The sequence below is a fragment of the Neolamprologus brichardi genome, chromosome 15 (assembly GCF_056152115.1).
Source record: "Neolamprologus brichardi isolate AB-2024 chromosome 15, ASM5615211v1, whole genome shotgun sequence".
NCBI lineage: Eukaryota > Metazoa > Chordata > Actinopteri > Cichliformes > Cichlidae > Neolamprologus > Neolamprologus brichardi.
This window is the reverse complement of record NC_142118.1, coordinates 19,952,375-19,973,677: the sequence shown is the minus strand read 5'-3', so window position 1 is coordinate 19,973,677 and position 21,303 is coordinate 19,952,375. Positions and strand designations below refer to the sequence as shown.

At 40.5% G+C, this 21,303-nt stretch overlaps 1 protein-coding gene across 16 annotated transcripts in view; it reads right to left on the bottom strand.

The window, feature by feature from the left end:
• The window catches only part of afdna (afadin, adherens junction formation factor a), a 116,752-nt gene that overhangs the window by 43,868 nt on the left and 51,581 nt on the right, over nucleotides 1–21,303 (bottom strand). For 11 of the 16 annotated variants that reach the window (XM_087852175.1, XM_087852176.1, XM_087852177.1 and 8 more), the window contains 12 exons: nucleotides 20,503–20,750; nucleotides 15,815–15,884; nucleotides 14,546–14,616; nucleotides 14,368–14,435; nucleotides 11,186–11,391; nucleotides 9,107–9,127; nucleotides 6,088–6,233; nucleotides 5,031–5,125; nucleotides 3,729–3,994; nucleotides 2,044–2,187; nucleotides 1,683–1,881; nucleotides 1,060–1,166 (listed from right to left, as the gene is read on the bottom strand). In XM_087852175.1, the coding sequence (XP_087708301.1) occupies nucleotides 1,060–1,166; nucleotides 1,683–1,881; nucleotides 2,044–2,187; nucleotides 3,729–3,994; nucleotides 5,031–5,125; nucleotides 6,088–6,233; nucleotides 9,107–9,127; nucleotides 11,186–11,391; nucleotides 14,368–14,435; nucleotides 14,546–14,616; nucleotides 15,815–15,884; nucleotides 20,503–20,750 (1,641 nt within the window). The remainder of the gene's footprint in view (nucleotides 1–1,059; nucleotides 1,167–1,682; nucleotides 1,882–2,043; nucleotides 2,188–3,728; nucleotides 3,995–5,030; nucleotides 5,126–6,087; nucleotides 6,234–9,106; nucleotides 9,128–11,185; nucleotides 11,392–14,367; nucleotides 14,436–14,545; nucleotides 14,617–15,814; nucleotides 15,885–20,502; nucleotides 20,751–21,303) is intronic. The other 5 variants (XM_087852183.1, XM_087852191.1, XM_087852189.1 and 2 more) reach the window with 2 other exon arrangements.

Below are 21,303 nucleotides of genomic sequence, written 5' to 3'. Positions count from 1 at the left end.
AAGTTTATTAATACAGCTGAAATATTAAAATGTATACACTAGCCACATTAGTATTTATGCCTTTCACGATGCTCAATTAATACTAATTGGTGCGAAAAGTCCTAAGAAAACCTCTCTGACACCACTACACCACCAGTCTGAAATGCTGATTCAAAGCAGGATGGATCCATGCTTTTATGTTGCTTAGGCCAAATTCTGACCCCATCATCTGAATGTCAGAGTAGAAATTGAGACTTATCAGACCAGAAGCAATTTTTCAGTCTCTTACTGTCAAATTGTTCTGAACTATAGAATCAGTTTCCTGCTCTTAGCTGACAGGAGGGGCACCCAGTGTGATCTTCTCCTTCAAGGTTTAATGTCCTGTGCATTCAAAGACGATTTTATCCAGAGAAGTGTTGCTCACTGGATATTTCTGCTTTTTACATCATTCTCTGTAAACCCCAGAGATGGTCATGTGGGAAAATCCCAGCAGAGTACGAAATACTCTGACCAGGCTGTCTGGCACCAACAACCAGGTCACACTCAAAGTTGCTTAAATCACCTTTCTTCCCCACTCTGAGACTCAGTCTGAGCTTCAGCAAGTCATCCTGACCATGTTGACATGCTTAAATGCACTGAGTTGCTGCCATGTGATCAGCCAATTAGATATTTGTATCAAAGAGCAGCTCATCGTTATTGACAATATGGAGGCGTGTCTGGGCAGCATACAGAGCAAAGTGGATGTGATCTAAGTGAAGATCATCCACTCAAAGCAAGAGCGCAGCATAAAAATGTAAATGCTGAAAAAAGAACAGTGTCCCAAAGTCACTCTGCAGCCATCAAAGACCCTGCGGCCACTTTGTGGCTCCAAGAGTTTTAGTCTTGTTTTCTGCTGTCTTAGCTGTCAGACTTACTTTAGACTTCAGTCTCCACAGTCTCTGTGAGTCAGCATTACTAAACCTGCAAAGTCTCCTCTGTGGCACAGACTTTACCCAGGATGCCCCACTGCACTGACACACAACTCTATAAATAAACGCACGCACAGTGTGGCGAGAGAGTGACTGAACGTCAACGCCGTACCATTTCAGAGTTGTCAGCAGCGGAGAAGTGGCTGTCGCAGTCAGCTCCTTCGAAGTGGACGGTCCAGGTGCCGGGCGAACGTGGATGTGGCGTTAACCTACAAAAACCTACCAGAGGAAACAGACGCACACAGAAATAATGTCACTGATAGTAGAGTGATCATAACCTTTGTTAGCAGCTTTTCAGCTGTGAGCAGCTTTTCTGAAATCATGACAATAAGAAAACATTAATTGTCGAGTGTAGTAATACAGCATACAAAGCAACCAAACTTATTTTAAAGCAGCAGCTACTGATGCTTTTTGTTTGGTCTGCTTTATTTTAAGATGCTTAAATCCCAACATAACATCTTTAAACTCACTGTATGTCTCATAGCTTTAAAAACAGGAGGCATAAAACTCACAGTTATGAAACATAATTCAATGAATGTTTGTTTTCCTTTAGGTATACAGGGTTTTATTTAAAACAATGACAATAAAAACAAATGAAAAACCCTGAGAAAAATTATCTGCTCATATTTAACCAAAGTCATTTACATTCTCATAAAACAAACCTATTTGAAGGCTTTCATTCATATATTTCCAATATGACTTCATTGCTTATTCACATATAGTTTGACTTTTTACCTCTTTGCAGGAGAGGCTCCAGGAAGTCCTGCAGGCCATTGGGGAGGCTGCGCACCACGTCGCAGGAGTAGCCGTCCTCAGGAAGGAGAAAGGGCAGCTGGAGGTCTGGATCCTCCTCGAGCTGAACCTCTCTGCCGTCACTCCTTGCCAGCTCATCTGCTGTGTTTTCCGCCACTGCCACCACGTGGTCTATCAGCTCCTAAACACACACAAACCAGCAGAACACACGCATCAGGCAACCTAACCTCTGGTTTGGAGCTTAAATAGTTTCTACAAATCAGTTTGACTTTAATAACTCCAGTTTCATCTAATTTAATCCAATAAAAACACTGCACATGTTTAAAGACGCCGTTTGTCTTACAGGTGGGATGTACGGCTCATCGGGGGCACAGTGGTAGTTGGTCATGAGGGCGTGAAGCTGCAGGGAGTTGAGCTTGAAGCAAGTGTTATTGATGGTCTGCACATCCTGCATGGAGTATTTATCCATGGTCAGCAGGGTGGTGGCCTGGAAGGGGACACAAACACATATGTTGTAAATCAAACACATTCTTATTGTTTTAAATGTAAACAGAGTGGCCACACGTGGTCGCAACGTTATCTGCAAGCACACGAAGAGAGACTTCCGCGGTTGTGTTGACTGGCTGACTGTAGGCGAGGCGAGTGTTGTGAGACAGTAATAAGAAACTGATGACAGCTGTTGAGTTGTTTGCTTGTTTTGCCAGAGTCAGTCGAAGCTGATAAAGCAGAGTCCCAGAGAAGCACCTGAGCAGGGGTTTGGAGTTTTTGCCTCTTAACGATTTTTCATTTCAGGTTTACTATAACAGAGGATTATACAAGTTTCCTTCTGGGCAAGAAGAGATCCTCCAGAAACGGCAAAGCTTCAAAGCATTTTTCCTGGTTGCATTCATGCTGCTAAAAGAGATTGTAGTGATGTAATAGCCAGTCAGCGGTTGGTAGTCCAACTCCATGTCTTGTTGTGGTCTCTTAATTTCTTGTTTCAGCCTCTTCATTTTCTCTCTGAATTGCTGCAGTGTAGTAAACATCTACTCCCAAACTTCAGACTGCCGCAGCCAATTTAGAGATCCTGAAAACCTTCTGCAGCCCACCCAAACCTTCAATCCCAACTGCACACCGCACAAAAGGAAATGATTCCTTCCATGTGGATTCACTGACTCATTTTAATCTTAATTTTGTTCACATTAACAGCTTTAGCTGATGGCCACATTTGTGCTCTCTGATTAAATAGAGTACAGTTCAGGGTCAAGAATAGGCCAGAAACTGAAGGAAAACCTGTTATTTTTAAAATCACACTGAGATTTTTTTCAGTTCAGTTTCTTCTTCTTCTTTTTAAAATTACAAATGGCTTCTTTCTGACTTTTTGCTGCAGTAACATCACAACCCACTTTCTTGAAATTCCTGGTGTCATAGCAAAAAATGACCCATTGTTAGTCAGTTGTGCTGGTTTCAATCATTATGCAAATGTACCATTTATTAGACTTGGGAAACCTGCGGTCACCTGAGACAGTAGTCGTCACTTGAATGAGTAACAAAACATTTCTGTGACTGAAAAAGTAAAGTTGAGATAAAAAGAATCAACTTTCTGGGAGTTGTCACTTCAAGACCCTCTTACTCTTCCACAGGAGCTACTCTGTAGGTCTGCGTAATTCCCTAAAAACAGAAAATGGGTACTACCAAACAGTTACCAAAATACAGAAAAGAAAAAAAAATCTAAAAGGATGTGTTCATATAAATATTTCAGGCACATTTCAAAGTAAAATTGTGGTTCTCTTTGAAAAATACACTTTCATTTATCTGTAATTTGGACAATTCCAGACACAACCAACAAGTAAATCAGTCGAACATATTCTTTTTTTATCTTTTCAAAACCCTTTATAGTAATAAGAAAAAACTGAAATGGAGATATTTTAAAAAGATGCAACAAACCAATTAGTGTGACTGACACAACTGAGGAAAATGCCTCTAAAATCTGTTTTAGCGACCATCTGCTCACACCCTTGCACAGACTCTTACAGTTTACCATCTTACCTGTACGATTCGGCTGAGGTGGCAGTCAGCAGCGAGCTCCAGACCCTGCTTCTCAGCCCAGGCCTCGATGTGGCTCAGCTGCTGCCGGAGGATGGCGCCCCAGTAGTGACAGCACAGCCCCGAGCCGGTATCTGTCACCAGCTTGTTGAACAGCCACATGTTGATGAAGTGGAAGAGCTGCGAGAAGAGCTGGATGGTGAGAGCGGCATTGACCCGACACCGCCGCAGTAACGACATCGCCCCCGTCAGTGTGTGCAGAACGTCCTCTGAAAAGAGAAACCGGGACGTGAGAAAAAATCTTCCCCTCTATGTCTTATATCCTGTTCAAGGTCATTCTCTGAGGCATGTGAGGCTTGTTTTTTAAGATCACTCAGCAGAAATCCGGTTACATGCCCTTGTACTTTTGCTTCTGTGATAGGCGCACTTCTTCCAGTGTTAAAAAAAAAAAATACAATCTTCCAGCTGGATTATAATCATCTTAATAAACTGACAGGAAGCCAAGTGGAGGAGTTTGTGATTGAAGGTTGTGTTTTTTTTGGGAAGAAAACTTTCAGTACATATGTACAACATCCTCAGAAAAAAGACAAGCGCCTCCTGGTTTCACTCCTCACCTGATGCAACACTGTCTGACTTGAAAACTGTGGGCTTTTCAACCCGCAATGATCCTCTACATGAAATGTGAGTGAAGTATATGGACAGTTTCCAGGAGCTGTATGATCAGGTTATTAAAACCAGGCCTGTAAGCAAACAAATACTGTGTGCAACAATAGCTACAGAGTTCAACTTAGGCTTTCCTCTGAGTTTCTGTAGTCTGCTGAAAAATCTTGGGTTCCATGTTTGTGTAAATTCTTGACTTCAGAGAGTTTTGATAAAAAATAAAATTCTTTGAGTTTAAGGTGGCACTGCAGCTACTGACTCTGCAGAAAAGTAGATCCCAAATCAGAGACAGGTCCAAAGCATGTTTAAAAAAAAAAACAAAACAAGACACCTGAGAGACGATTAGGAAATAAAAAAATATTTTGTTCAGATTTTCTAATATATTCTTTCCAGTCTCACAAGGTCCAAAGGAACCTGAGAAAATTAATGCTAACAATTTCTAGATGTGTGCAACATGTGACAAACAAGTGGGGAAACATTTTAACATAAAACGGTGAAAACTCCAGCAAAACCTATAATGACATACGATTAACATGTGGACGTGTCTTCATTTTAAAGGGCTAATCACCTAAATTAATTCAGAATTGTTGCTGTTAGTCATGAGCAGTCTTGGTTGCTTCTTGTGGTTGTGTGTTTGCACATTACCGATCTTTGGTCTCTGTGGATTATGCTCCTCGGGGTCATCGAGGAAGGCAGGCATGTAGTTGTTCAGATCGGCCTGGAGACAGTGGACCAGGTACCTGCAGCAACACAATACAGCTTGTTGCAACGTCATTCAACACTGTTCACATCAAAGGTCACCACCTGAACGTATTTTACACTTTCAGAGGCTTTCAGAAATTTTAATGTGGGTTATCAGTGTGTTCATATATTTTCCATAATGCTTCTAAACCAAGTGAGAAGTTTAAATTACTGCTAACTGGCAGTGAATGTCATTTATACAAAAAAGATTGCAAGCCTTTGTTTCTTATCACCCATTTTATACTAACAAGTTACTTTAATAAGGATTTCATTACACTATTGGATGGACACTTTGGACTGCGTATAAAAGACAGCGCATGCTCACAGGGGGTTGTATGATCGTTGGGTTTCTCTCTATGATCGTGGGTCTTGTCTTTATAATATAAAGCCCCTTGAGGTGACTGTTGTTGTCTTTTGGTGCTATATTAATAAAACTGAACTAAAATTTGAGGTAGATTCTAGCTCTGCTTATTTCACATGTATAAATTTAAGTCCATCGTCATCATCATCATCATCACCTCTCATTCATTTTGACTGGGGCAACATTATTAACTGGATGCACTAATTTGTTTTTAGGACAAAGTTAGTAATACACTGCTCACTTGGATCAACCCCATTAACCTGCATTCCTTCTAATGGCCAGCAGTGGGCGACTCCTGCAGCTAGAAAAGATAACAGCTTCCTCCCCCTGTGACCCTAGGAAACGGTTTTGTGGTGAGTTTACAGGTATTTATTTAATCTCTTATTGAATTAATGATGAACATTTTGTAAGTTGCAGTTTCTGTTAAGAGTCACAAAGTAGAATGAACCAGGGTATAGTCATGACATGCCAATAGAAACACTGTTTGATGCTTTGCAAAGGGAAGGCATTAACCTGTGGGCATCATCACAATGGCTATATCTTTTGTACACAGTTTATTATCTACACCCACAGTCCCCACATCCACAAACACAAACTGACTTGAAGGCCATCTGGACCAGATGGGCGAGGATGTCCTGGGCGTCCAGCGTGATGCGACTCAGGTCTCGGTCCTGTTTGATGAAATTGAGCAGCTCGGAGGCATTGGCCATCCAGAAAGCCAGTGCTCCCGCGATGTTCTTCTGCTTCTGTAATGCACCAATCACAACCACACACAAAGAAAAACATGGTAGAAGTTGTTAGAGTAGAAGTGTCCAGGGAAGACTCAAGGGTTAAAAACAAAACAAAAAAAGTTAAAAATTAAAAAAAAAAAAAAAAGAAGGGAGGAGGACAGAGGGGTTTCTGTTTGAGTGACAGCAAGAAGGAGCAGCTGTTACTTTAAGATAGACTCATGCCTCGCCCACCCCTCCCTCTAAGCCAACCAGGTGTCGAGAAGAAGAGAGGTCATCACTTTCAGATCGGTAAACACAAACAAAGTGTCGTGAGCTCTCTGATAGTTTTGTTTTACACAAGAGTGACCTCTCCTTTTCTCTCCCATTCATCAGATCGACAGACACCGGCCGTCTTAGTTCACAGTTTAAATCATGACGAAGCTCGATGTCTGAGGAGCTGATTGGTTAAAATCCCCACCGCTCAGAGAGGGAGAGAGGATTGTGCAAAGCTTGGTCCCTTGCATTCATCTATCCCTGCCTTTGAAAAACAAATGAAAACAGAACAAAGAAAAGAAAATAATAATAATAATATCAATAATAATAATATCAATAATAATAATATCAATAATAATAATATCAATAATAATAATAATAATAATAATAATAATAATAATAATAATAATATCAATTATAATAATAATAATAACAATAATAATAACAATAATAACCCTTCATTCAGAACAGCCAGACAATGAGAGATGGAGCCAAGTGCATCCACAATGAAACACAGATGGATGGCTGAACACGTTAAATGAACATCCAAACAGACAAATGAAGCAGACGAGGTGGAGCAGATCAGAGGGACGCGACTTGTCTCTCATCCACACCGTCGAGTAGAAGAAGCAAGATGTGAGGTCACAACAAAAAAACAAAACAAAAAAAATGGATGCCAGAGTTAAAGACTGAGCAATGATGGAGAGAAGTGGATGCTTTGGTTTTTGTTCTGTTTTTGTTTTGTTTTTTTCTTTGGTGTGTTTGTTTTTTAGTACCAGGCAGGTCCAGGAAGCTGAATGGAATTAGTCAAGTTGATGTTGCTGTTGTTGCTTAGTTTTCCAGCTGTGGGGTAGGATGCATTATTATGGCTGTATTTTACATCATCTCTGTTAGAATGGAGAAAAAGAAGCAGCAGCAACAATGAAGGGCTGGTCAAAAAGAAAAAAAGCATAGAGACAGAAGAAGAAAGTAGGACAGGGAGAGAGAAGTGGGGGCAGAGATTAATAGAGGAAAGCCGAGGGGTTGATGAGGTTGGTGATGTGATTTTACGTCACCAGTGCTGTTGACGTAAAAATGTTATCTGATTCGCCTTAATTAAAATGTGTTGGGGTTGTTTTTTTTACCCAGTTGGTCTGGAGTCGAGGTTTCAGGTAAAGAAATAATTTAACATACGAGCTTCGATCAAAAAGATCTTCAAATCCATGCGCACTGTTATCCTGATCATCACTCTGTGGAAGTCTCGCTTCGACCACGAACACCAAACAAACAACTTTCAAGCTAAGGATCATCACCGAGCTGAGCATTTAACCATCGTGTCCATGCCCTTTCATGCAATAACGTTAATGTTCACATTTCCAATGAAATCAGCTGGCAGTAACACAGCAAAAAAATTCTGCATTACAGAAAAATGTATGTTGACTGCAGCTCACCGTCTCCAACTTTGTGACACAAACAACAATCTGAAAAACAGAAGCTGTCCTAAAGAAGTCCAGAGGTGCACAACGAGACAAACTCTGACGCAAAACTAACAATGTTAGAGATATGGTGTAGGTAACCATAAACCATACACCGCAACCTGATGTGCACCTCACTAGAAATACAACCACGCATCACGTTGATGCAGCTCGCAACGACTGTGACTCTCCTCCATGGTTATTAAAGTCAACGAAAACTAAAAATAGGTGTGAACAAAATGTAATTAACCAAATAAAAATTATAAACAGACCTGGGGAAAAACAAAAAAACAAACTAGGAAAAAATGATAGCAGGAAATTTGCTTAGTTTTTGTATTGTTTGTCTATAAGACTGAGTCAACCGCTTTCCAAAAGTTTGGCTTCTTTTTTTAAATACCTGAAATATCTGTTCTTTACCGCTGATATAAATCTCATATAATAATAACTAAAAGGCCAAAAACTAACTCTTAAATTAATAAAATTAAATTAAAACAAGAAATCCTCACTACGGAAACTGCCTGAAACTTAGCAAATTAACAGCAAAAAGTCAAAACTAAATAAAAATGACTACAATAATGCATTTTTTGCTATTTCCATAACTAGTGTTTTGGGAGTGACTGCACAAGAACAGAGACACACCATGCACACATATAAACGCCGACCACGAGTCGGTCACTTAAACAGGCTTTACGTCGATTCAACACAGAAGTATTTATTTATCTTTCTTTACTTAATAATTACAATGTAATACTAACATTATTATTATTAATAATAATAATAATAATAACAATAGCAATAATAACAACAACAACAACAACCATTTGTTCTGTTGCTATTGGGAGTAATAAATCAACCTACACTAAGAACAATACTATAATCCAGTAGTATTTTGTCACCATGGCAAACGTGATCGACTGTTTTATTTCCTCTGCAATATGTTCCTTAAAAACAGCTCTGAAAAGTGTGGATAATACAGTAAAAGTATTTAGTTGCAAAGCTCTTGGCATTGCTAACCTGTGCAGCTCACATGAACAGTAGCGAGTACAGAATATAAGGTGCACCGTGCAATTTATTTTACCCACATCACCCACCCCAAGAAAATGAGACAAAGAGAGAGTGTCAGAGCCAGGGAGAGAGAGGTAGACGAGTCTTTAGCAGCCGTATCATGATGTGCTATCCTACCTGATCCCCTTCAGCAATCTCCTGGATGGAAGGAAGAGGAAGAGGAGGAGGAGGAAGAGGACACGTTCACAGGACAGAGAGAAAACACGTCAACGGCTACAGTATGGACAGCTATGTGACACACAGATACACTTTGACACACACGATGATTATGGTTTACAATGTAAAGCCATCCTCAAAAAAGTGAAGTGATGGAGGTCAGCTGGAAAAAAAAATGTTAAAGAAAACACTGCAAAAGTGAACGAGGTATACAATGTTTTATATTTTACAACTAAAAGCTGCATAAAAATGTTTGAAGCGCACTACTGTAACCGCACACTAACAAGGATTAAATATTAGAGAGTGCGAGCACTGTTATTGGCGAGAAACATCCCAAAGATGCTCCAAAAATATCCTGATCTGCTGGATTAGTGTCTCGTATGCAGTGATTAATGTCCAGATGATAACTGAAAACACGCGCGTGCACACGCACACACACACGCAGTTTATAAGCAAGCTTCCCACATCTCTCAGTCTGTAGCTAAAGATAGTTTTCCTGAAACTCTATAAAGCTAAACTCCTACTACACAGACTGAAATAGTGTTACAGTCTTGTGTGTGCGTTTGTGAGTCTGTGCTTGTGTTTTCAAACTTTTCTGCATGCCAAAGACAATGAATAGCTTGCTGCAGGCTAAACAAATAAAAGCAGTAATGGCTTTACTGGATGCTGGAGACTTTAAAAGAAACATGTAGGTGTTTATGTGTTTACTTCTCCCCTCCTAAGATCCTCTGCTCCATATGTGGCATTGTGCTCCCACCTAACCCAGCAAGGATCACTTTTATCTTTTATTTTGTACAGTAACTTTAGTTAAGCAATGCAAAATCCTAACTTCATGCTATAAATATTTTATAGAGTATACAGAGCTGGATCGAAAAAGTTTTTTCACTCTTATTCTTCCTTTTAGGACAAGGGGTGGGGAACTCCAGGCCTCGAGGGCCGGTGTCCTGCAGGATTTAGATCTCACCCTGGGTCAGCACACCTGAATCAATCATTACCAGGCCTCTGGAGAACTTCAAGAAATGTTGAGGAGGTAATTTAGCCATTTAGATCAGCTGTGTTGGATCAAGGACACATCTAAAACCTGCAGGACACCGGCCCTTGAGGCCTGAAGTTCCCCAAACCTGTTTAGGACATGAAACTGATCGATGTGTCTAAATCAATTTACAGAACATCTGAACACGGATTTCTTTTCTGTGAAGGGATCGCAACTAGAAGATGAGCTTGCCATCAAACTATAGGTAAAAAGATTTCATAATCTATAACTTGTTGTGCCCAGCTATCTATCCCACATTGCGACATGACGCTTGTGAAACTTGGAGTGAGTATCAAAATTGGTTTAAAAACCGCTTAAATATGAAAATCTCATGTGTCAAACTCTTGTACAGAAAAAATTGAGGTACTGAAGTTGCTGGGAAAACGAGGAAGAATTTCCACCATTTCTGACTGTTTTTAACGTGGCATGGCCCGGAGTTAACAAAAAGTTTTAACAGATGGTGAAAGTCTTAATCCTTTTTCATATTTCCATACAGACTGTTTCAATTAAAACCAGGCATTTTTAGCATGTTTATTAGAAACTTCTTGCAGATGTTTGTCTTAACGCAATATTGAACACAGATACCTCTATGCAGTTTTATTTAGAGGAGGAGATCTCGAAAAAGTCTTTAAAAATTACTGTTTTGACACCGCCTCCCTCCCCTACAAAAAACGACTATAAGACCGGCATCAAACTTGACATTTTAAGTAACAGTAGCTCCATGTTGAGTCATAACAGGCTTCACATCTCAAGCATGTAACACTGAATGATGGACAAACAATCAAAAGCACAACTGTGGAGAAAAGCTGCTAGACACAAACACACACACACACACAGCTTACAACTACTACAAATGTAGTTTTGTAAGAACACCGCTGAGCGTCACCTAATATTCGACAAAAGCAGGAGGAGCATGAGAACGAGATAACGTGCAAATTAATCGATGATTTGATTCAACTGCTTTTAAAAATTACAGTGAAAAGACGTTTAAAAGACACATTACTGACCTGGATGACTCCTTCCATCATGCTCACCATCTTGTTGACGATGGCGATGACCTTGTGCGTCCTCTCTGACGGCGACATGTCGGGCCGGTACGTGGGCGACAAGACGTAGCGGCAGGCCATGTACAGGACGTACGTGGGCGAGAGTTTGAAGTGAACCGTGGAGCTGTTGGTGTAGTTGATGATGGCAGAGAGGAAGGTGTCTTCAGCTGGATGGACACAGAGAGAATACATTCGATATAATCTTTGTGGCAGCCGCTGTTTGTCAGAGGACGTAACAGATTTCACATGATTAATTAATAATTAATTAATTAATAAACCTGCAGTTTAAGTAATTCCCCACAAACTAAACTCATGGTCATGGTCGCGTGTATGGGTGAGACAACGAAGTCTGACGCAGAAAGGGTGAGTTGGGTTATGAAAACATGAATTAAAGGCTTCTTAGACACCAAAACAATGGAGAACTGAACTGATGACTACAGAGCATTTTTACTTCCAGCCACTTTATCGTAGTCCTACAGTAGAAAACACCGGAAATGTGTTAAAGAGGCAAGTAGGAGTTTTATTTATTTCCTGTGTTTTCATTCATCATTTCATTCAGATACTCCTTGTGTTGTCAGTTAATTCAGCAACTGGTTCCTGGCTTTATTCATTCATCTGTTATTTATTCTGTTTCCATCCATCCAGTTGTTTGTTTGTTTGTTTGTTTGTTTGTTTTAACCCACTCAGCCATTCATTGATGAATTCATTCATGGATTCTCATTTTATTATTTTATCTTGTTTCTTTTTGCTTTAATAAGTCATTTTTCTTTTCCCCACTGTGTTGACTGATAAATAAAACTTAACTTTTCTTAATAGTCTGTTTTTTAATATAACAACAACAACAACAACAACAACAATAATAATAATAATAATAATAATATTCATTTGTTTATTAGACTTCTAGTTTACTATTTAATTCATTCATGTTTTTATTCATCTATTCATTTATTTTGGCTTTCATTCATTCATTCCTGCCCCTTCTGACTACAATCTCCACCTGTTTAACTCTTCCACTATAGCTGATTTTTTTTAATTATTATTTCATGGAATAACAGCTCATCATTATAGCTGATAATAGTAATTAATGAATGCAAAGGTTTTATATATTATCTCTCATTAAAAACTGTATGTAAAGGCACAAATGACTGCACACAATAAATCAAACTGCATGTTCGAAGTGTCGGCCCACACCGCCTCTGAGCTGTGGGAGGCAGTTTGTATCAGTCGCTTTGGCGGTGCAGATATTGGCTGCACATGGGTGTCATGTTGAAAACACCAATAAAACCAGCTGCCTCACTTTAGAGTCATTCGGTTTTAACTCTATGCCAAACTGGTGGCAGCTGCACTTTAGCAGCTACAACACTCCATATGAAAACCTGAAGATGAGACTACTGCACCTTTTCTGCCTCTTACAGCACATGGTTAGGCTCCCTGAGGACTGTGGGTATGAGAGTCTCCACCACTTTATGACCAAAAACCATCTTTTGCCTGGAAAACAGATGATCTCTCACACACACGGTGCCAAATATATTGTAGCACTGTCTCGATAGACTCGGGCCCGGAGCAGAAGAAGAGTCAATAAACAGAAGACAAAGCAAACGGCTCGAAGCGTTCGTGGCTACAAAAAGCGTGGGAAATGAAATGTTGCACTGCCGTCTGGAACTCAATTATTATGAATTTAACATCCAACAGCAACAAAGAGTTCTGAAATCATCTAATAAAGGATTCACTAGAGACATTAGAAAATTAAATGACGGGGATTAGGAGAACTCAGTTCAGCTCTGAGGTTCCCTCCACACTGGCAGACAAAAGGAGAACTTTCATTTTATTACTTTATTAAAACAGGAATGCACAGTTCGAACACGGCTCAGAAAAACGCAGAGATGGAAATCATGAAGCTCAATATTAATCTCTGTGATGTACTCTGACATGTAAAGGCAGAAACACCCTGATGTAGCAGTTTTCATACATGCACCACAGCCCCAAACTTCTCCACCGTTCAAGGTGCACGAGAGAACAATAACAAACCTTTGAGGCCAGTCATGAAATGGTCTTCAACCTGCCAGCTTCACAGAAAAAGTTCCACAGGAATAAGTTCCTGGGTTTTAATCCAGTCTTTTCCGTTCTGTATGGAGCCTGCATGTTCTCCCTGTGTCTGCATGGGTTCTCTCTGGGAACTCCAGCTTCCACTAACAGTTCAAAAACATGCATGGGGTAAGGGTTAAGTGGTGATTATAAATTGATTGTAGTTCCCAAGGGTCTCCTCCCAGATAAACATGTCCTCGAAACCTCCAGCGGCATTGTTACAAGACGATGGAACAGCCTCAGCTGGCTGCTTTCAACACGATTGAGCAGAAGCTCCACTCTAATATCCTTCCAAATGTACAAGCTCTGCAACCTTGCTCTAAGGCCTGCAGAGGGAACTCATTGTGACTGCTTGTATTTTTGACTTTGCACTATTGTTCATTAACTTGCTCTCATGACCAAATATGATAGGTAGAACATATGTGGACGTCTCTTTTACAGCAGTCTGATACACTGCCCGTATTACTGCTGATAAGTGAAGGTGAAGGCTGAGGTCGATGGACCCATAAATCCACCTTTCCGCGCTATGTCTCGAGAAAAACATCCTGACATAACTGCCTTTCAACCCAGAGAGGGCACTTCACAGTCTCACATTTGGAGGTGTTGACCTCCAATGCTGAAGGTCACACTCTGATAAATCAAATAAAACCACATTGGCTTCAAAAAGCAGCGATGGAGGGTCCCCTTAACCCTGGCTGCACCCACAGATCTTGTTCAAGAATATCACAAGCAGGCTCAGAAACGAGGAGCAAAAACCACTGTGAACGTGCTTGACTTTGTGCCACAACGTCAAATAGGATTTTAATGATTATAATGGCTTTCAGCCTTTCATCCCTGCAGGTCAGCGAGGTGAGAGAAAACGTGAAAAGCCTCTGAACTGCCTGCATTAACCATGACACCGTTATTGAGCAGCACTACTTCCAGCACAATCAGGTCAGGTTTGTCGGGCCAGGACGTTACGACAGGAACTGAAAGGGTTCAATAGTTTCCAGCTATTGACTGTGTCACTGACACAGTGAGATGAATGAAGAGGCAGAAAGTGATGCGTGAACACTCACAGTTGTCTCTGAACTCGATGCTGGCTGGAAGAGTCAGCTCTGTTCTGTCTGCTGAAATATCCTGAGACCTGATGAGACAGATTCAAACCATGAGGAGAGGAGGCGCATACAGAGGGGAGAAAAAGGATAAGCATGAGGATCAAGAGAATCCAGGGTATTGGAGGAAACCATGTCTGACCTGCTGTCCTGCTGCTCTCCTCTGATCATGGGTTTGACCATTCCTCTCTCCATGTCCAGCTTTCCTGAGCTCTGAAAACACACAGAGAAAAAAAGAAGCTTCAATTAAACTTAATATACGGAAATTAGTCCCTTATTATATTTTAAAGATACTGGCTACAGTCCTACGAGGCTTAAATGCAGCGTGGGGAAACAAATCAAAGTTATGGTGACATGGAGTTTTGTCTGGGAACGCCGACAATGGTGACTTGGGTTGGATTTATTGGCAGAACTACTAACAAGCAGCAAAAGCAACATGACAACCCTTTTTCCACTTGTTTCTCTGTATTAAGTTTCAAACATTTAAAAAAACGTTTTACTGCTTCGCTAGAGTTTTTGCAGTTAGTCAAAGCAATAATCAAATGACAAAATTAATCTGTGGCTTTAATCAGATTTTTAAATAATCTGAATTAAACTTCTTTGGAGTTAAATGTTGGATGAAATGCACTCAAGAAGATCTGCAAATCAACACCGATAATCAACAAAAGACCTAATTATTTTTGGAAAACCCACGAGAGTCATTTTTCTCCTTTTTGTCATCAGCTGCTCTCTCACGGACGATTGTGGAATCATTGTGTTTTTATAATATTTATAATATGTGCATAGTCTTTACCTTTGAAAATAAAACACCTTAAGATGTGTCATGATTTGTCACTCTATAAATGACATTTAACTGCAAAGAAATTTGAAAGATACTGATAAATACCACCGGTGTGCATAATTATCATAATAAGATTGGCTCCATATTTTTAAATCTGTGAATTCTTCTACCACTACTAGTTACTATAGTAGTTTTGTTCCCCCTTGCAAAAATAAGGCTTAAATAGTAGGTGGGTGGAGCTTCTGTGCTCGCTGTGACAGCTGTGCACCTGTGTTGACAATAGTTGAGATAAGGCATCATACAGAGCAGGGGGAAAGAAACTGTCAAAATTGGCATGTTTAGAGCAGCCTGAACAGCGATGACTTGAACATAAACTAACGTCATTATTTGAAACTAACTTTAAAAGGAGAATCCACCACAGAAGCAGTGCAGTAAACAAAAATATGATGATGCCTGACTTTCAGCCAGTCTGCTTAATAAAAGTTCAGACAGATAAAACATAAAAATATTAACAGCATAGTGTTTAAGTGTTTAAGAGCAGAAAGCAGAGCAGAGAGAATTTTGAATGGAATAAAGTATATACACGAAAATGAGTGTGTATCTTTTTCTGTCTGTGTTCATGTGTGTTACCTTGCTGGTAGGCAGGGCTCCTCCACTGTGGATGTCTCCGTGAAGGTCGAAGGTGGTTTCTGGTACGCTGCTTCAGCGGGGAGACACAGACATTTAGAGGTTCAGATGAGGAACTGCGCTCTCCACAGCTGACTTTTCATTACTGACGTCAACAAGAGCGCAGACTTAAACCCAGACACACACACGCTCACTTATTTAACTCACCGTCACCGAGGAGAGCGATGGGCGTGAGAGGCAGTAAAATAGACTCGCTGATATTTGCACACAGATAGCTCGCTTTATGCATGCACACTCTTACATAACAGTCTAATTAGTTATAGAGAAGCCACGAGTCCTAACTCACAGCAACGCCAGGATGTCGTGTGTGTGTGTGTGTGTGTGTGTGTGTGTGTGTGTGTGTGTGTGTGTGTGTGTGTGTGTGTGTGTGTGTGTGTGTGTGTGTGTGTGTGTGTGTGTGAGTGAGAGAGAGAGAGAGAGAGAGAGAGAGAGACACGGAGTGTGACAGCAGTCGGGTTTAAAAAGACAGGCTTCTGCTTTCGCAGCCAGCGTGACAGCATGGCATCAATGTCGAATAAAGAGCACAGCACAAACACAAAGCATTAGTGCTTCATGTCATTGACACGGAGATCTCCATCACGCACACAATAAACAAAAGCAGCCAAACAACCATTACCAGCATCAACATAGACAGAGAAAGTAGACTGATTGTTTTTATCTTTCTTAAACTAAATTTCTAGTCAAATTAAGTACATTACAAACAAACTCATAACTCCAGTAAAAACAGATAAAATATTAAAATCTTTCTGATGCTGCCGTTTTCAGCTTTTGAAAACAGATTCTAACATCTTTAACAAGATGGTCCCAAATCCCAGCGTGGGAATCAATGACAGGTGTCATGTGATCTCAGAAACCAGACAGGCAATTCCTCTAACAGCCACCTGGGACTGGCTTCAAATGTGAGTCGAACCCCACAGGCTCCCACGTCACTGCATTAAAAAGCATGTTTTAGCCTCCACAGATAGCTTTCCCTTTCACAAACTCTGTTTTAAAGTGCAGACCATTTAATAAGGTTGTGCTTCAGTTCTGGTCTGTTAATTAGCACCAAGGATGGCTTTCTGTGTGTTTTAGCTGTACTGTACAATAGTGGGAGAGAGCCACTGTGATGTCACCTGTTTGTTAGTTTTATGAAGCCTCAAAATGAGTGTTTTCACTATCGCAGTTTTTTGAAACCAGATGCGGTGAACGAGATGTGGATCTGACTGTGAAACCACACACATATCCTGGATAACCCTGGAAAAGCCTCAGGATGACTATAACTTACAAAATGCACTCAGTGTTTGACAAAAATAAGGCCTGAAATCAGTGACTCATGCATTAAAGTAATGAAAAAATGTTTACAGAGTTCTTGGAGATAGGAAGGTGAGAGTCAACTTAGACTATACCACCAGAAACCCTCTGCAATCATTGGCCATTAAAAAGAATGAAGGCGTAATTTTTCAATCTTTGTCCATCTTTATACCATCTGTGGATGCAGCTTTCTAACCAATAAGGCTGCTATTATTTGATAACTCAGCTGGTCCCTTTAGGGGCCCACCATCTCACCCTGCCATCCTTGCATGTCTTCCAAGACGCCATCATTTTAAATGGTCACTTTCAATTCAATTTTATTTATATAGTCGCCTCAAGGCACTTTATGTTGCAAGGTAAAGACCCTACAATAGTACAGAAAAACCCCAACAATCAAATGATCCCTTTTAAACAAGCAGTTGGTGACAGTGGGAAGAAAAAAAACAAAACGCTCTTTTAAGAGGAAGAAAGCGTCAAGAGAACCAAGACTGCGTCATAGCAGTATGAGCACACAGCAATACCATCTGCCTTTTCTGGCAGTCTCTACTCTGACAGAAAATTCAAAACAAACACACCACAGTGCTGCTTAACCTTCGCCCGCTCACTAACAGTCTTCTTGCAACTCGCCTCATTTCTGTTTAGAAAGCGCACTATTGTAATCCTGCATCTGTGCCACACTTCTGTCAGCTGCTAACAAGTCAAACATGCAGAACACAAAAGGCTGTTATCATGATATAAAACATGAAAAACAGTGTTTAAAATGTGAATCTGCTGTGTCATGCGTACTGAGATTACTTCACAAGGATCTGATAACGATTTATTTAAAATGATCTCAAATTAAACATGATACAGATTAAAGTTCCTTTTAAGGCTTCCGGCTGGTTTCATTCATGTTTTTCTCTCACTCACTGACAGTGAATACAGATGAAGTTAAGAGGGAGCAGATTATCAAAGGATCAAACACTCATTCCCTTACAAGATCATCTGAACCACGCCAAAAAAAAAAAAAAAAAATCCTCGCCAAACTACTGCAGTAATCGGCCTAAACATTATGATGAGTCCTCAGCTTGACTGTGGGTAGGTATCCTGGTATGTTTGTGCAGCAGGACACTGGAAAGCAGCCCAGAAAACCACAGAGATCCACATCCACAACTTCTCCTTTTCTGAGCTGCACAAAATGATCCCTGGTCTTAATATAACTCCTCAGTGTTCTCATTTCTGGTAACATCATTTTACAATGCCTCCAACTGAGCTGACAACTGAAAAAGTTCCCAAAGGAGCTGATCAATAACAAAAAATCTAATAAAATGACCAAAGTATTATTTGAACCACTGAGAAATTGGATTATACAGGTGCACTTCTTGCTTATATAGAAAAATAAAAATGGGTTTTCTGCCATTTTGGGGCAATGAGGAAAATTTTCCCTTTCGCCATTCGTGATACCAAAAAAGCTTTATCTCAATTTAAGGTCGATATTCACACATTTTCTGTAACTCCTGGGGGAAATATGGACCTCTTTAACTTACAAAAAATCCACCATATCCATGACCCGGAAGCTAACTTCATCTTCCTCATGTTTGTATCTGGACAGGCAGAACCGGCTAAATGCAGCTGCCTATCGTTAAAACCATCAATAATAAGAATGAACTATGCGATTTATGCTACGAGCCATAAAACCAAAACCCAAAAACATTAAAATGCCCTTTATGAGACCAAAGGTTAGTGGCATATTTCACATTCATATATCCTATAGCTAGAAATTACAAATGTTAATGCACGATGTTTAACTCTTTAAAAAAAAAAAAAAAAAAAAAAAAAAACAACAGACATTAAAAATGTATTTAAAGCCTGTAAAAAAACTTTTTTGGCTTCTATTGATAAATTCTCCCTTTATAACACCTCTACACTGGGTAAAACTCATCCAATGGGACTCTGCCAAGTCTTAAACTTAAGGGCAGAATTTGAATCGGCAGACATAGACAGCTGTAGTTGACCTGCGCTGATCTGAACCATGCCTGTGCTCCTGGAGCCCTTTAGAGCATTTTTAATGGAAATGTCTGACAAATATAATGTGTTGCTGTTTGGGACAGGCTGAGCAAGAGATTTATGACTCTTGAGCAGCAAAAGTACCAACATTAAGACTGTATATAAAAGACCAAGTGGCTACTTTGATCTTATATATACAGTCTGTGGACTTCATTCATCCCGAGTCTTCTTTTTTTTAAGCTGAATTATTTTATTGTCACATTTTGCTGCTGACATGTGGAGCACTGTGAGCTGTATTTTCGTATTAAACATGAATTTTGAGGTCTTCCTCTATAGCTGAGGTTACTAATCAAAATCACCTGATGGGAGTTTCTAACTGGAATGCAAACCTGTGTCAAAGCCTCTGAGGAACATGTTGTGAAAGCAGTCACAGCCCACAGCTAAATACAGGATTAGCTCTCTTTTAAAACGCTGCACTGATGTATAATTTTGTGTTTGCTCAGCAAGCGCTCAAACCTAACAAACCAGCTCTTAAACACAAAAAAAAAAAAACACTCCCAGGCTGGTGGATTAAATTCAGCCAAGCAAAAATGTTATGCTCATTTTACTCCAAAATAATTTTAAGGTTTATTTCGTCTGAAGGCAAAGTTTACAGAGGCAAACTTTACACTCTAGATTGTTAAAAAAACAAATTTAAATGTGTTCATGACCTTGTGAGCTTTAGAAAATACTGAGCACATGCTTATGAAAGAGTGCTACAAAAGATAAAGGACAATTTCTTAAATCATTTGTAGAAACTAATTCATGCAGAAATACACCCACAGTTGTGAGTTAGTGTTTTGGGTACTTACAGACTTCCTTCTTTCTCCCTTCCTTGCAGTGTTAGTCATCCATTAAAGACTTTTAAGTTGTTTCTCCTTTCCTTCACTGATCCCTAACTTTCTCACACTCTCCTTTCTCTTCTTATCTTGTATGCCCTCCGTCTTTCTCCCGTTAGTGTGTGAAACTCCAGCGAGGAGGAGGCCACACCCAACATCATGTTGATCAGATTAGAGGGCAGCCTGCCTGCCGTAACCCCAGACCTCCGCTCTTCCTCTCATTTCTCTGCTCTCCCCATCCCAGACTCCCTCCTCCCACTTTTCCTTCCCTTCATCTCTGCTTCCGCCTGCCAACTCCAAACCTCACCCTCCCTTCATTTACAATAACGCCCTATTCTTTCTTTACTGTTGGTAGGCTTCGGGAAATTGTGTGTACAGAGGTTGAAGAAGGAGGGATAGTAAGAAGAATGGATGTCCATAAGTTTGAGGTGAAAACTTTGCATTCAGACACCCACAAACCCTTTTCCCATTCCTCACCCAGACTTGTGTCTGCCTCTCGGCATGGCCGGTTCTCTCTTCCCTCCCTGGTCGAACATCGGGTCCACGAATTTGAAGACGTGAGCAGAACCGAACTGGATGGTAGAGCCAGAACGCAACACCGTCGTCTCGATAATGCGCTGCCCGTCTACAAACGTGTCTGCGTCAGGGCCGTGCGGCGTCACCGTCACCATGCCTTCGCTGTGCATGAGGTTGCAGTGGTGGGGCAGAATCCCCGGACCAAGCAGCTGAAGACAAACACAGCAAGTATATCAGCTACATAAGCAGCATCAGGCTAAAACTCCACTTTTAACCTGTAACCTGTCGGGCTGGCTTCTGGCAAAATAAATAAATATTCTTCTGCAGTCAGTTTCACTTGACTTCAAGCTCCCATTAGAGCTGTGCACCGTTTCCCCTCTCTATAAGCTTAAACACCGTTGCTTTTTAGTTTAACTCGAGCCAGGACGGCCAAGTAAAAGTATCATAAACTAACCTTGGAATGATCATCAGCCGCCTGATGCTGATCTTGTCTCTGGATTTTCACCTGATCGACTTTCAAACAACAGTTAGCTGCAGCTGCTCAAGTGTAATGGCCCTTATGGTCAAAACCCCCCACTGGTCAGCATCTCACTCTCCCAGCTACACCTCTTTGCTTTTCATTTGAATCATATTTAAAGACAGCTTTTTAAACTGCAGTAACGTCATGATGTTTGCACAGTTAATTCTACACCGCGTGTGTGTGTGTGTGTGTAAGGGAACACTGAGTGTGAGGGAACTCCACTTGCATCAGTGCTCGGATGC